Genomic DNA, 15,519 nt, shown 5'->3' on the forward strand with positions numbered 1-15,519 from the left:
GAGCCCCCATGTGTCTCCAGCAGCAATATGGTTGCAATGGCTTAGCACCGCCACCCCACCTGTCCGCCACGCACATGTCTGCCACAGTGACTGCCTCCCTGCTCAGCCATTTCCTCCTCCCACTGCCTGGAGCCTGCACATGTTGTGTGGTGTGACAGTCAGTTACATTAACCCACCACTAGGAAGCATCACTGAGCTATGGGATTCTATGGGACTGTGTGTTTGTGGGAAGTAGAACATCAAAACTCTTTCAGTTCATTCTACTTCAGTGCTTTTCCCCTTTGAACTCTGTTTGCAGCATGTGTCTGTATAGCATGAAATCACAATTATGTTACCCACTGCATTGTTCTCTAGTTTGATTTCCGGTGGTATAATGACATCTCTTAGCCTACTGGATAGGCAAAATAGACTGTCAAAATCTTATGGACTTCTCTCTGGTCAAATAATCTGTTAATTCAGCATTTTACAGTATTGCTGGGGTAAGTTTATTTCCCACACTGTTCTGGTTGTGACGACACCAGACTGTCAGCTGGCTGTCCCCATGGCATAACACGTAGCATCATCTCAGATGTGCTACAGCACCACAGTAGTAAGGTTTCCCCTGGGACACCGTTTGCTCTGGTTTATCCAATAAGGTGTTGAAAGGGAAAGGGGGATACCTAGTCAGTTGTACAATTGAATGCCTTCAACTGAAATGTGTCTCCGCATTGAACCCAACCCCTCTGAATCAGAGGTGCGGAGGGCTGCCTTAATCGATGTCCACATCTTCGGTGCCCGGGGAAAAGTAGGTTAACTGCCTTGCTCAGGGACAGAACGACATATTTTTAATAGCACTGGGAACAGAGTGAGCTCAACATTCAAATGACTCAACATTCACTAGTCTGAGCCCAGATCTGTTTGTGACGTCTTGCCAACTCCTATGGTCATTGTCCTGCGGCTATACAGAACAAAACGATTTGGGACTAGGTTAGATAAGCGGTATAATGGGGAAATAAACATTTCACTTATTGGACCCTTCCTACTGAGTGTGACAGTCAGTGACTAACCTGTCCAAGTTGTAGAGTGTGTGAGAATTCCTCACTATGGTCTCCACTCCAAACTCCTGGGCCATTTTAATGATGGCGCCATCTCTCTCCTTCCCATAGGGCTCAGAGTCATACTCAAAGGTCAACCGGGTGACGTTCCACTCCTACAGACAGGAGCAGAGAGAGATGGGGAGAGGGAGGATGAAAGATAATACATGTTATCTTAAGTCACAATGAAAAGCTAACTGGGGTTGAGATCATCGCTGATGTTATTGGGACAACACCTTATCTCCCAGACATGGGCCTAAAGATCAGTGAACAGTACACATTATCATCTAGTCTACATGGCAGGTGGCTAGAGTCTAGGCTACACAAAGGGGAAAGGTAAAAACAACAGGATTCTTCATCAGTGCTTGAAGAAACCAGTGGTCAGCGTAGGTCACAGAACCCTCTAAAACATCCTACTTGTTGAAGCAGCGGCTGAATAAATGCAGCAATGCATGCTGCTTCAGTGCACCGTTCCTATAGTGATCTGCAGAACAATTTGATAACTATAACCACATTCACTAGGCCTACAGACAGCAGAGGGCACTGTATCTGCAATGCAGTTATTGGAGTGTATAGACATCTGACCTCTATAGCGTTTCCTCCATCTACAGTAGGCCTTGCTGCTGAACCCATGATAATGAGAGCTTAGAGTGAAACGTACCCCCTCTCCTCAGACCTGATGGACTCTTACATAAACAGCCCTTTCTCCAACCTGCTGGTCAGTGAGTCACCCACTACACGTACTCTAGCACTGTAAACTGGACATCTGAAAAACTAAAGTGTGGCAAAGTGGTAATTCAGAAGGAAATATCTTCCGAATTACCGTATTATGACAAGCAGCCTTGACGACAGAGGCAATGCGGTGATGTGTATGGCTCTCCTCTTTGTCAACCTTCATAGAGGTGAATTGATACCTGCAAAATAAGTCCAATTTCTCAGAAGTGAGAACAGGTGAGTGGATGTACAGAGTGCTTGGTCCTGGCAGCAGATCATTTGTTCTTTACAGTTTGTTCAGTGTTCCTTGATTTACTTACCAACTGTACCATTGGCTCTATTTCCTAAAACGTTCCCTCAAGACTAAATGGTGATTCATCAGCTTGTCTCATGTATGACCAAACTTCATTGTGTCATGACGTTGGCCTCTTTTGGTACAGGGAGGACAGTTGACCCCTCCCTTTTGCACCCAATCCACCCTGTGTGTAAAGGGTCGTAAAAACTCTAAAATTCCAGGAGAGTCTCTGGCCACATGGCCCATAGAGAGACACAGGAAATTCTTCCAACTCATAGAATTGGAGAGCCAAGCGACATTTTGTGTTCTGGAGAAGGTATGGAAGATTGGTGAAGAATCCAGCTACGAACTGATCCGCTTGGTACAATTTTGTGATACTCAGAAGAGACAATATAGCAATATTACCATAAAACTGTTTATATAATAGACACAGTTTAAGACTTGCATCATATGGGTGTATGGAATGTATTAATAAGGATAAAGCTTTTGTAAGACATTGAGATGCTATGTACTGATGTAATGTGATAGATTTGGTTACAGAAATACAATTCTAACTCAGTCATAGGCACGCCCCCGGGACCCATACAGGACCAGGCGTCATTTGACAAGCTGTTCTATGGGCACTATAAAACACCCCCTGATTTACATTTCTTCAGACCAGGCCTACACTCTATGGCCATAGGTTTGACCATCCAAGTACTCTACTGAAAGTGAACGATACCACGTGGTTAACTTTTAGACTATCGAGACCGACAGAATAAGAACAAGTCTTTGATATTAATTATTAGTCTGCAGCTAAGTAAATTATATCATCGAACGCGAAGACCAACGAAACAACCATTCGATGACGACATTAATGAATGTCGCTCTGAAAGATCCATTCTAACCGAGAGAGAGAGAGAACGCGGACAAAACTCCCCAACAGAACAGAACTTTCGAACAAGGATCACGACGACACGAGCGTAAATATATATTGATTGCAATTGTTCCCGAATGAGTGAGCCTTCAATTGTCAATTGTTAATATTAATGAACTCTGTGTAACTGCCACAGCTGACCTTTTATGATCCATTGTTCAACAGGCCGACCTGCCTGTTTAGCCCACAAGGGCACATTCCTCTACCAATCCTCTGTGACGATAGTTGCTGTTTGTATGTTTTTCTGTTAATTACTTAGTGTAGTAAATAAATGATTTTAAGACAATTGATGTATGGATGATTTTAGTAAAGACTGGGTTCGTGCAGATACAACAATTTACGACGTTTGGAATGAGACTGGACTAGAGGTAAAATACACCATTGAAATTAGAAGATAATCGGCCTATACTATAATAGAATATAATATTATAGTACAGGAAAGTTATATTAGGAAAATTATAGCTTTGTAATCTGAATATTCTCCTTGGTGCCCCGATCTCCTAGTTAATTACAATTAAACGATTAATCAGTTTAATCGCGTGATAATAATTACAGGGAGCTAATTGATAAACATATCTTCCGTTTAATGGTACCCCCAAAGACACGACATTTGGAGCCCCTGTGCGAGGAATCTAAGATAGAATTGGACTTTGCTGTGAAATTCTATATATCAATTGTGCAAACAGAATTGTACAAACAGCTGCTATGTAAACAAAGTGATTGTGCATTTTCCATTGAGAGAAGCTATTTAGAGTAGCTCCGGTCTTGTGTCGATAGCAGTGAGGGATAAATTCCAGATTTAGTCCGTTAGGCCAAACGGTACTATTTCTGTCGGTAAATATTAACTTCTAGAGTAAGGTTAGAAATTAGAAGTTAACTGTCTGGTAACCGAGCCGAATAATTTGCCTACCGCACTAAGACAGTGTGGGCAGACCGTATGCGTATTTGTAGTTAAGTACCGTGTCGCTCCGGTCAACATAAACGCCAGCAGAATATGCTGAATGGGGTTAAGGTGAGACGTCACTAGAAAACCCACCCTTTCCATAAGTGAAAGGATCCTATTTTGGTGCTTGGAAGGATACTCCTGAACCAAGTAGCAATAGCTTAGCATTACGGGTAAGCTAACAGAGAGGGAACATTTTACCCTCCCCCGTAACACGTTTAAAATTCATCCGCTAGCGCGACGGAAGTCCGACCTTTGTACTTCCGTTTAATTTCAGCATTCTGCACCCTGGTGGTGAAGAATTGCCAGTACATCTCTAGGGGAAATTCAAACGTGGAGCACGGTAACATATCCAGACAATCACAATTGACTGGATATGACGTCTCATTCAATTTAACTAACAAGTGAAATTGCCAGATTTACCTTTTCAAGTGGATCTTTCAAATAATATCCAAAATTGATTGGGCGTCTACAATGAGACATGATTAACTTTTTCCAAACTTAACTTAGATGAAGCAATGCTCTCAGGTTAATTGAAAGTTAATTCCCAGATAGCCTATACAGGTTTGATATATCATAAATAGATTAATCAGTAAAATCTGCTTTAGCAAGGCACAGTCAGTAAAACCCCTTACTGACGGGAGTGAATCCCATGTGGCTCAGCCCCAGGGAGGAGCGTACCCTAGTGGTGAAGGGTCCCAACATTTGAACTACGGTTTACACCTATGATATCCAATCAATGGAGATTGTATGGATTATCGTCTCATTCAATTTAATAAGTTAAATTGTCGAACATACCTTTCTAGGTTCTTCCAATTAAATGAGACAACTTAAACTTTGCATATTAACCGGGATGAAGCAACCTCTCAGGTAATTTAAGTTTAATACCCAGATAGCCTACCCAGGTAGGACTAATCATTGGCATTGATTAATTCAACTTGCTTTTGCAAATTCATTCACGTCCAACTTCCACAGTACTGTACAGTACTGATGGTTCATTAACGTCTATAAATAGATTAAAATCGTCTTTGCAGCTCCCTCACATTCCAACATTTTGGAAAATTAGGAAAAACATTTTTTCCTTTCAAATGTTCTAATAATGTGCAGGCTATCAGAGGGGGTGGTCCCCACTCGCCCGCTAATTAGTGAACCTCCACCCGTAAATGGATTGATCTCTGACCTCAGCAGCGATAAACCTAATTATGCCATTAGTGGAAAAGCAGACAAAAATGTTTTCCAAAATCAACCATCGGGCGCAGGCCTCGTAAAGGTTCTCTCCAGTCTAGCTCTGATGTCTTGCCATCCGAGATTGCCATCTGTACAATACTGCAGTGCACAGCGGAAGCACGAGCAGGTAACGGTAGACATAAAAGGGACAGGTGGAGAGAACCGGGAAACCAATGATAAATGCAGAAAAGGGAAAAATTCTGCTAGCTATGGAACTGCGTTCGAAAACTGAACAATTAAATGTAATTGCAAAAACGTATGACGATGAACAAGCACAAGCTCTTCAACAAAATCGTTTTCTACAGGAACAACTCGATTTAGCCAAAACTAAATACGATGATGTCCATGCCAAACTAGATAAATCTGAAGAGTTATCTACAAACAGGAGCGCTCAACTTGACAACATGCATGCTGTTTTGTTGAATGTTACTCAAAATAACACGGTGCTCCTCAAAGCGCTGCAGACCAAAGACGATCAGTTAATGAACACAATGACAAAGTTGGATGATAAATCAGCAGAACTTATTGAAGTCGCTGACCAAATGAATGATGAGAGAACTCAGGTGATGAGGTTGGAAATATTGATTTCTAAGCAAGCAGAGGAAATCTCATCACTGAATCTCTCGCTCCGTACTCGAGACCACAATCTGCAAACCACGACAGATAATTTTGAGACCGAAAGGAGCAGGTGTGACACTCACGTGTCCAAAATCAGTACTCTAAGCGCTCAAGTGGACTCTGCAATGCAGCAGAATTCCACCCTTAGGTACCATCTGGAGGAAATCCAGAATGGTCACGCTCTACAGCGCGACTTCCCATCCAAGCAACCGGAGCCTTGTACTCACAGGAGTGAAGACAATAGGTTTCAGACCTTGCCTCCCTCATGTGTCCCTCAGTCTTCTCCTCTTGGCCATTCGGCACTGAGTAATATGGCGCCTCTTGGCCAACAACAACAAGGCTTGGCTTCTTCTCTTGGCCTTTCGGCCCCAATCTCTCCACAGGATGAAGCCAACCCTCTCCGCCCGCTTGGCGCGGAATACCTTGACAAACTCGTCAAGAATTTCCCCACCTTTGACCCCGTTCCAGGTCAGCCAAACGATACTGAGACGTTCCTAGCTGACAGAGGACGCGTTGGGTGGCTACCCGAACGCTACGGGTTCTGACAGGGTTTACCTGTTGAAGCGAACGTCGAATAGACACGTGACGAGGTTCATTCGTCTACAACAGCAACACGTGCTAAATGACTATGCTAAACTTGCCACAGCTTTGAAATTAGAATTCAGTGGTTCTGCGACTCGCAAACACGATAGCTCACTGGCTAACACCGTCAAACAAGCTCGGAACGAACACCCACAAGCTTTCTATCATAGGCTTCGTTCAGCTTACTTTGGCCTACTCACAGAAACAGGAATGGAAGAGCTGTTACCATTCAAACAAATGTTTCTGTCGAACATGTATCCCGCCTTCATTACCTACTTGGGCCCTGCAGCCCACGTTGGCTTGCCTATCTTACAACTCAGAGAGCTTGCAAGCACAGCTTTTGAGGCATCAAAAGTTCACAACGCTAAGAGCCCTGACCACTCAGTTTTGAAGTTTAACCAGGAGCACTCACTCCAGTTAGAGGGTGCATTATCAGGTATTGGAGCGTCGAGAGATGACGCACAACAACAGTTTCTACCACGAAACCATGATTCCAATAACCTCCGCGGTCGAAATAACTGTAAAGTAAGTAGCCATCAACATGACTACCGCTACAATCGACCCGTTCGCTACGTTCCTGCACCCAACCCACAAAAAGTGTCAGAGCACAAGGGTAACAAAGGGTTGAAGGACGACCAAAACGTAGACCAATGTTCTCCAGAAGTCCCACTACGGGAAGAACTTAAGCGAGAACAATTTGAGAAAAGGGTAAAAGATAAGTCACAAGGACTAGACGGGGAATTACCGGACACCAGGTCCGCAGGAATTAACACCCATAGCATGGACGTTAAAGTTCAAATTTCTCCCGCTCTCATTCAAGACCCTATCCAGGGCCCGCTTGATCAAAAAACAAGCCCCCGGGCTCTGTCTATAGACTCTGATACAAAAGTTGCGAAGAAAAAGGTCAAACGTCTCAGTTCGCAGGTAATGAAGAGGTCGCCACACGCGGACGCGGTGGTGACTGACATGCCTCGACAGCCACTGAGCGTTTTGAAGCACAAACACCAGGAGATTTGGTCAAAAGGTTACAGCTACTCTCATAAAAACGCGGCCGCTGACAACTCGTACATAGGGTCCGACCTTTTCATTTGCGCATCGAACACCAACACCACCCGCTGGTGGGGGGGTCCCGAGGCACAAAGGGGGGGAATAGTAGCCCAGACCCATGATGACCCTCATCGAGGCCGGTGGGGGGGTCAAGACTACGGACAACACCGTACGAGGCCGCCAGAGCATAAATCAAATCTAGTTGTAAACTCTCCTATGAGAACAGTGAGGAGCAGACAATCCCCGTCTAGGGGCCTATCTTAGAAGACATCTAAGATAGTACTGAGGTGTACCACACTGGTCGTAAAGGAAGTCCAGTGGACTTGTCCACCTCCAAAACAAATGGCAACAATAATCATTCTTTGCCATGTGTAGGTTCAACTACAATACAACAAGTAAAATGCTCCAATCATGTGTTCCGGTAGATAATATTTCAGAATAAATCGGTAGGATAACTGGTCCCCTTGAGTACCAGTACAAATACTAGCAACAGTCAGACCAGCTACAATCAGTAAGAAGGTTAGAGATTTAACCAATCAAATTACCATTGACAACAGCGACATAGGAGTCACTCAGAGTGCAACACGTGGAGGGGAATCTCCAGTGCACTCTTCCAATGGTTAACACACATGTCACTAATAAATAGGACCCTCCATTCAGGAGTAAAATTATTAGAAGTCATGAACCATGATCACACCACGTATGACTGGTCCAATACTTAAAGAGTACTTCCGTCGTGAGGTTAGCTCCTCCGTGGATAACATAGCTATGAAATAAGACTTCATACCTATCGCCACTACAATAGTGGAAGACAGTGACTTGTAGAAAAACTACTACAGACTCTCTTGACACCAATTCTGACTGACCTCCAGGCATTGACCTGAAAATTACCTGACTACGTCAGACTCATTCTGAACAAGTTGTAATCTGCCCGGATACTTGGTTTTCTTCCCTTGACATGCGCGCTTGTGTAAGCATAAGCGCACATGCACAACGGAACATCCAATTAGGATTTATGCTAGGACCACTTAAGGGCCCAAGCAATATACCAGCCTTAGTAAAGTTGAACATTTACTTCTAGGCCTTTGACTCTACAGCACTCACCAGTTTTCTTCCCAGAAGTCCGTAGGTCATACCTGTAGACTGCCCAAAACTGGTGCATTACAGCTGTAGACTTATCATATAGTTATCAACTTAGGATAGCACCTAAGCAACACACCAAGTAGGAAAACCCTAGATATGGCATTAGAGACAATGCCATGATAATCATTTTGCCAGAACATTGGACGTATATAGAATACAGTCCAATTAGATGATTTTTTTGTGTGAGAACTATATTTTGTATATTTTTGTTTTGTTTATGCTTTCATTCCTTTTGTGTTTCTTCCATTTGCGAATAATCGCACCAACTGTTGTCACCTTCTCACCCAGCTGCTTGGCGATGGTCTTGTAGCCCCTTCCAGCCTTGTGTAGGTCTACAATCTTGTCCCTGACATCCTTGGAGAGCTCTTTGGTCTTGGCCATGGTGGAGAGTTTGGAATCTGATTGATTGATTGCTTCTGTGGACAGGTGTCTTTTATACAGGTAACAAGCTGCGGTTAGGAGCACTCCCTTTAAGAGTGTGCTCCTAATCTCAGCTCGTTACCTGTATAAAAGACACCTGGGAGCCAGAAATCTTTCTGATTGAGAGGGGGTCAAATACTTATTTCCCTCATTAAAATGCTAATCAATTTATAACATTTTTGACATGTGTTTTTCTGGATTTTTTTTATGTTATTCTGTCTCTCACTGTTCAAATAAACCTACCATTAAAATTATAGACTGATAATTTCTTTGTCAGTGGGCAAACGTACAAAATCAGCAGGGGATGAAATATACTGCTCAAAAAAATAAAGGGAACACTTAAACAACACATCCTAGATCTGTATGAAAGAAATAATCTTACTAAATACTTTTTTCTTTACATAGTTGAATGTGCTGACAACAAAATCACACAAAAATAATCAATGGAAATCCAATTTATCAACCCATGGAGGTCTGGATTTGGAGTCACACTCAAAATTAAAGTGGAAAACCACACTACAGGCTGATCCAACTTTGATGTAATGTCCTTAAAACAAGTCAAAATGAGGCTCAGTAGTGTGTGTGGCCTCCACGTGCCTGTATGACCTCCCTACAACACCCGGGCATGCTCCTGGTGAGGTGGCGGATGGTCGCCTGAGGGATCTCCTCCCAGACCTGGACTAAGGCATCCGCCAAATCCTGGACAGTCTGTGGTGCAACGTGGCGTTGGTTGATGGAGCGAGACAAGATGTCCCAGATGTGCTCAATTGGATTCAGGTCTGGGGAACGGGCGGGCCAGTCCATAGCATCAATGCCTTCCTCTTGCAGGAACTGCTGACACACTCCAGCCACATGAGGTCTAGCATTGTCTTGCATTAGGAGGAACCCAGGGCCAACCGCACCAGCATATGGTCTCACAAGGGGTCTGAGGATCTCATCTCGGTACCTAATGGCAGTCAGGCTACCTCTGGTGAGCACATGGAGGGCTGTGCGGCCCCCCAAAGAAATGCCACCCCACACCATGACTGACCCACCGCCAAACCGGTCATGCTGGAGGATGTTGCAGGCAGCAGAACGTTCTCCACGGCGTCTCCAGACTCTGTCACGTCTGTCACGTGCTCAGTGTGAACCTGCTTTCATCTGTGAAGAGCACAGGGCGCCAGTGGCGAATTTGCCAATCTTGGTGTTCTCTGGCAAATGCCAAACGTCCTGCACGGTGTTTGGCTGTAAGCACAACCCCCACCTGTGGACGTCGGGCCCTCATACCACCCTCATGGAGTCTGTTTCTGACCGCTTGAGCAGACACATGCACATTTGTGGCCTGCTGGAGGTCATTTTGCAGGGCTCTGGCAGTGCTCCTCCTGCTCCTCCTTGCACAAAGGCAGAGGTAGCGGTCCTGCTGCTGGGTTGTTGCCTTCCTACGACCTCCTCCACATCTCCTGATGTACTGGCCTGTCTCCTGGTAGCGCCTCCATGCTCTGGACACTACGCTGATAGACACAGCAAACCTTCTTGCCACAGCTTGCATTGATGTGCCATCCTGGATGAGCTGCACTACCTGAGCCACTTGTGTGGGTTGTAGACTCTGTCTCATGCTACCACTAGAGTGAAAGCACCGCCAGCATTCAAAAGTGACCAAAACATCAGCCAGGAAGCATAGGAACTGAGAAGTGGTCTGTGGTCCCCACCTGCAGAACCACTCCTTTATTGGGGGTGTCTTGCTAATTGCCTATAATTTCCACCTGTTGTCTATTCCATTTGCACAACAGCATGTGAAATTTATTGTCAATCAGTGTTGCTTCCTAAGTGGACAGTTTGATTTCACAGAAGTGTGATTGACTTGGAGTTACATTGTGTTGTTTAAGTGTTGCCTTTATTTTTTTGAGCAGTGTACTTCCCCCTCACTGTAGTATTTTACTGGGTGACTTTCACTGGAGTCATTTTCTATTAAGGTAACTTCCACTGCCTAATCCTTAAGCCTAAAATTGCATTTTAACAAATTCAGGACATAAAAAATGTACTATTGTTTTACTACCTTGTCAGGATAAACACACATGACATAAATCAGCTCAGACAGATCCAGCCCATGAGCTCCATCAGCAGCAGATTTTGAATTTAGAATGGAAAATGTTTAGTGCATCGAATCTAATCAAACCAAATAGTTTCAAACTAAAATGTATCGCTACTGTATCGTACCACAGTATCCCATGTATCTAGATACATATCGAATTGTCTTTTTTTTGTGTACCTTTATTTATTTAACTAGGCAAGTCAGTTAAGAACAAATTCTTATTTTCATTGACGGCCTAGGAACAGTGGGTTAACTGCCTTGTTCAGGGGCAGAACGACAGATTTGTACCTTGTCAGCTCGGGATTTGAACTTGCAACCTTTCGGTTACTCGTCCAACGCTCTAACCACTAGGCTACCTGCCGCCCCTGCTGTCTTGGAAGGGAAAGATGCACATCCATAGTAAGTAAGCAGGTTTATGTTCTCTGTAAGAATGCATATTCTCAGAACCCATTTTTATTTCTTTGGGAAGAAAATTGAGGTGGGTGGGTGGTAGGCTGTGTAGTATTATGGCTATAATAGTCTTCTGAGAAACTAAAGCTATTAATGGACCCAAATAGGCCTATAAATGCCCAAATTCATGCGCCATCACTATTAAAAACAAAACAGGGATTGAGTTTTACAATTTGGGTTATGCAACGTCTAGTAGGGCCAGGACGATACCAAGTATCCTGATACTTGCTAGCATTAAAAAATACATCTGCAGCATAACTATACAATAATGAGGGTAATATTATGTTATTCATGGTCATATCCATTGTGAGTGGAGCTCAAAGTTGACCCTTCCAAAACAACTCAGACCTTTTGTCAGAGAAACATTAGCTCCGGTCGCACTAGTCAGAGACACATTAGCTAGGGTCGCACTAGTCAGAGACACATTAGCTAGGGTCGCAGTAGTACAGCTGTCGTCAGAGACACATTAGCTAGGGTCGCATTAGTAAAGGAGACAATTCTCACATTGCAGTATTACTCAAATGCATGGTTCTGTAGAATACTATTATGATAATCCGAATGAAGCCACACCACGGAAGATGTTCACGGTGTTGACCCATGATTCAAGGTGTAGTATACCATCACAATTCAATACACCTACTGATTCCAGTCATTACGGAGTAGTAGCCTACATCACATCCAGGTAGGAAAATACTTGCGTATTGACAAAGCTGGCAATGTGAGAATGAGATAGCTCAATTGTCTTGTGCTAAAGTACAGTAACTGCATACGTTTTGGCCAATATGTTTTTTGATGTAACTGCTCGCAACTGTAGGCTTATGAGCTTTTGCTGTACCCAATTCAATGAACATGCTCATTACATAAAGTAGTATAACCCAAAATCAAAACTGTAGGGCTAACCGTGACTTGACTACAGTACCTTAAAGAGACTGGGAAACACGTTAGCAGGTTGGCCTCGCACCACAAACAGCCTGGAATCCAGCTTCCTCAAACTGCTGTCCAGGTCCTCCAAAGACTCCAGCAGAAACCTGTGAAAAAAATCTCAATCAATCAACAAATGTGAACATTTATTTAACAAGGAAATTTGTCATTGTCACAGAGCTCTTAAGAAAACCAAAATCGAAACATAGATAGGGCCGGGACTATACCAGTATTGCGATACTCGTTAGTATCGTGGCAAGGAAACAAAACACAAATTGGATTTCACTTCTTAAGGAAAACAACCCTAATGTTGGAAAGAAATATCATTATGTTGTCATCCAGAGTCACATGTATTTATTTCCCACAAACACAATATTTTAAAAGGAACAAGGAGTTGGTTCTGCTTCGTGTTTTCATTTTTTCCATGATTTTTTGTTGTTGTTGCGATACTGGTATCGTCCTGGCCCTAAACTTACACGCTTTTTTAGACTAACACAATATGTGTTGCCAGCACGATCTTTCCTTAACATCAGATTTGACCTTGGATGTGGTGACTTTGTGGACAGCGGTTGACAGCGGCAACCATATAGAAGGAAGAAACCTTACGAGGAACTCGCTGAGCCCATATAGAAGGATCCATCATCATCATCTGGTAGTCAGCCACAGCAGGATACATAGATGGGAGAATAGGAGAGCCAAAACAGCTTGGCCCAACAACATACAGTTCAACTTCAGTGTTTCCGCAGTGCCTTCGGAAAGTATTCAGACCCCTTTACTTATTCCACATTTTGTTACATTATAGCCATATTCTAAATTGATTAAATAAAAACATTTCCTCTGCAATCTACACACAATACTCCATACTGACAAAGCAAAAATAGGATTTTAGAAATTTTAGCAAATGTATTCAAGACAGAAATTCAAGACACCTTATTTAGATAAGTATTCAGACCCTTTGCTATGACACTCGAATCTAAGCTCTGGTGCATCGTGTTTCCACTGATCATCCTTGAGATGTTTCTACAACTTGATCCCTGGAGTCCACCTGTGGTAAATTCTATTGATTGGACATGATTTGGAAAGGCACACACACCGGTCTATACGAGGTCCCCCATGTCTGAGCAAAAACCAAGCCATAAGGATGCAGGAGTTGTCCGTACAACTCTGAGACAGGATTGTGTCGAGGCACAGATGTGGGGAAGAGTACCAAACAATTTCCCCAAGAACACTGTGGCCTCCATCATTCTTAAATGGAAGAAGTTTGGAACCACGAATACTTTTTCTAGAGCTGGCCGCTCAGCCAAACAAGGGAGAATCTTAGACACCTCCCTTGGTCAGGGAGGTATCCAAGAACCCAAATGGCCATTCTGGAGGAGCTCCAGAGTTCCTCTGTGGAGATGGGAGAACCTTCCAGACGGTCCACCATCTCTGCAGCACTCCACATATCAGGACTTTATGGTAGTGGCCAGACAGAAGCCACTCCTCAGTAAAAAAGGAACATGACAGCCCGCATGGAGTTTGCCTAAAGGCACCTAAAAGACTCCCAGACCATGAGAAACAAGATTCTCTGGTCTGATGAAACCAAGATTGAACTCTTTGACCTGAATGCCAAGCGCCACGTCAGAAGGAAACCTGGCACCATCCCGCTGGTGAAGCAAGTATCATGCTGTGGGGATGTTTTTCAGCGGCAGGGACTGGGAGAATAGTCAGGATCGAGGGAAAGATGAACGGAGCAAAGTAGAAAGATCCTTGATGAAAACCTGCTCCAGAGTGATCAGGACCTCAGACTGGGGTGAAGGTTCACCTTGCAACAGCACAACGACCCTAAGCACACAGCCATGACAACGCATGAGTGGTTTCGGGACAAGTCTCAATGTCCAGCCAGAGCCTGGACTTGAACATGATCGAACATCTCTGGAGAGACCTGAAAATAGCTGTGCAGCAATGCTCCCCATCCAACCTGACAGAGCTTGAGAGGATCTGCAGAGAAGAATGAGAGAAACTACCCAAATACAGGTGTGCCAAGCTTGTAGTGTCATACCCAAGAAGACTCGATGCTGTAATTGTTGCCAAACAAAGTACTGATTAAAAGGGTCTAAATAGTTATGTAAATGTAATATTTAAGTTGTTTATTTTTAAGAAATTAGCAACAATTTCAAATAAACGTTTTTTTTTTGCTTTGTCATTATGGGATATTGTGTGAAGATTGTTTTTATTCCTCATCAATCAGTTCTAGAATAAGGCTGTAACGTAACAAAATGTGGAAAAAGTAAAGGGGTCTGAATACTTTCCAAAGGCACTGTATATACAGTAGGTTGACACACCTACTAATTCCCCCAAAAATTTTTTTACTGTTTTCTACATTGTAGAATAGTGAGGACATCAAAAGTATGAAATAACACATATGGAATCATGTAGTAACCAAAAAAAGTATTTTATATTTGAGATTCTTCAAAAGTAGCCACCCTTTGCCTTGACAGCATTGTACAGTCGTGGCCAAAGGTTTTGAGAATGACACAAATATTAATTTTCACAAAGTTTGCTGCTTCAGTGTCTTTAGATATTTTTGTCAGATGTTACTATGGAACACTGAAGTATAATTACAAGCATTTCATAAGTGTCAAAGGCTTTTATTGACAATTACATGAAGTTGATGCAAAGAGTCAATATTTGCAGTGTTGACCATTCTTTTTCAAGACCTCTGCAATCCACCCTCGCATGCTGTCAATTAACTTCTGGGCCACATCCTGACTGATGGCAGCCCATTCTTGCATAATCAATGCTTGGAGTTTGTCAGAATTTGTGGGGTTTTGTTTGTCCACACGCCTCTTGAGGATTGACCACAAGTTCTCAATGGGATTAAGGTCTGGGGAGTTTCCTGGCCATGGACCCAAAATATCGATGTTTTGTTCTCCGAGCCACTTAGTTATCAATTTTGCCTTATGGCAAGGTGCTCCATCATGCTGGAAAAAGCATTGTTCGTTACCAAACTGTTCCTGGATGGTTGGGAGAAGTTGCTCTCGGAGGATGTGTTGGTACCATTCTTTATTCATGGCTGTGTTCTTAGGCAAAATTGTGAGTGAGCCCACTCCCTTGGCT

The 15,519-nt window shown here is 43.4% G+C and overlaps 1 protein-coding gene across 3 annotated transcripts in view; it reads right to left on the reverse strand.

Moving 5' to 3' along the window:
* cry2 (cryptochrome circadian regulator 2) overlaps positions 1-15,519 on the reverse strand; it is a 37,241-nt gene that overhangs the window by 17,887 nt on the left and 3,835 nt on the right. For 2 of the 3 annotated variants that reach the window (XM_014125728.3, XM_014125727.3), the window contains exons 2-3: positions 12,419-12,527; positions 1,047-1,189 (exon numbers count right to left, since the gene is read on the reverse strand). In XM_014125728.3, coding sequence (XP_013981203.3) covers positions 1,047-1,189; positions 12,419-12,527 — 252 coding nt within the window. Of the gene's footprint in view, positions 1-1,046; positions 1,190-12,418; positions 12,528-15,519 lie in introns of those variants that run through there. The other variant, XM_082957405.1, reaches the window with a different exon arrangement.

This window comes from Salmo salar, chromosome 10, assembly GCF_965601325.2.
Source record: "Salmo salar chromosome 10, fSalSal1, whole genome shotgun sequence".
Taxonomy (NCBI): Eukaryota; Metazoa; Chordata; class Actinopteri; order Salmoniformes; family Salmonidae; genus Salmo; species Salmo salar.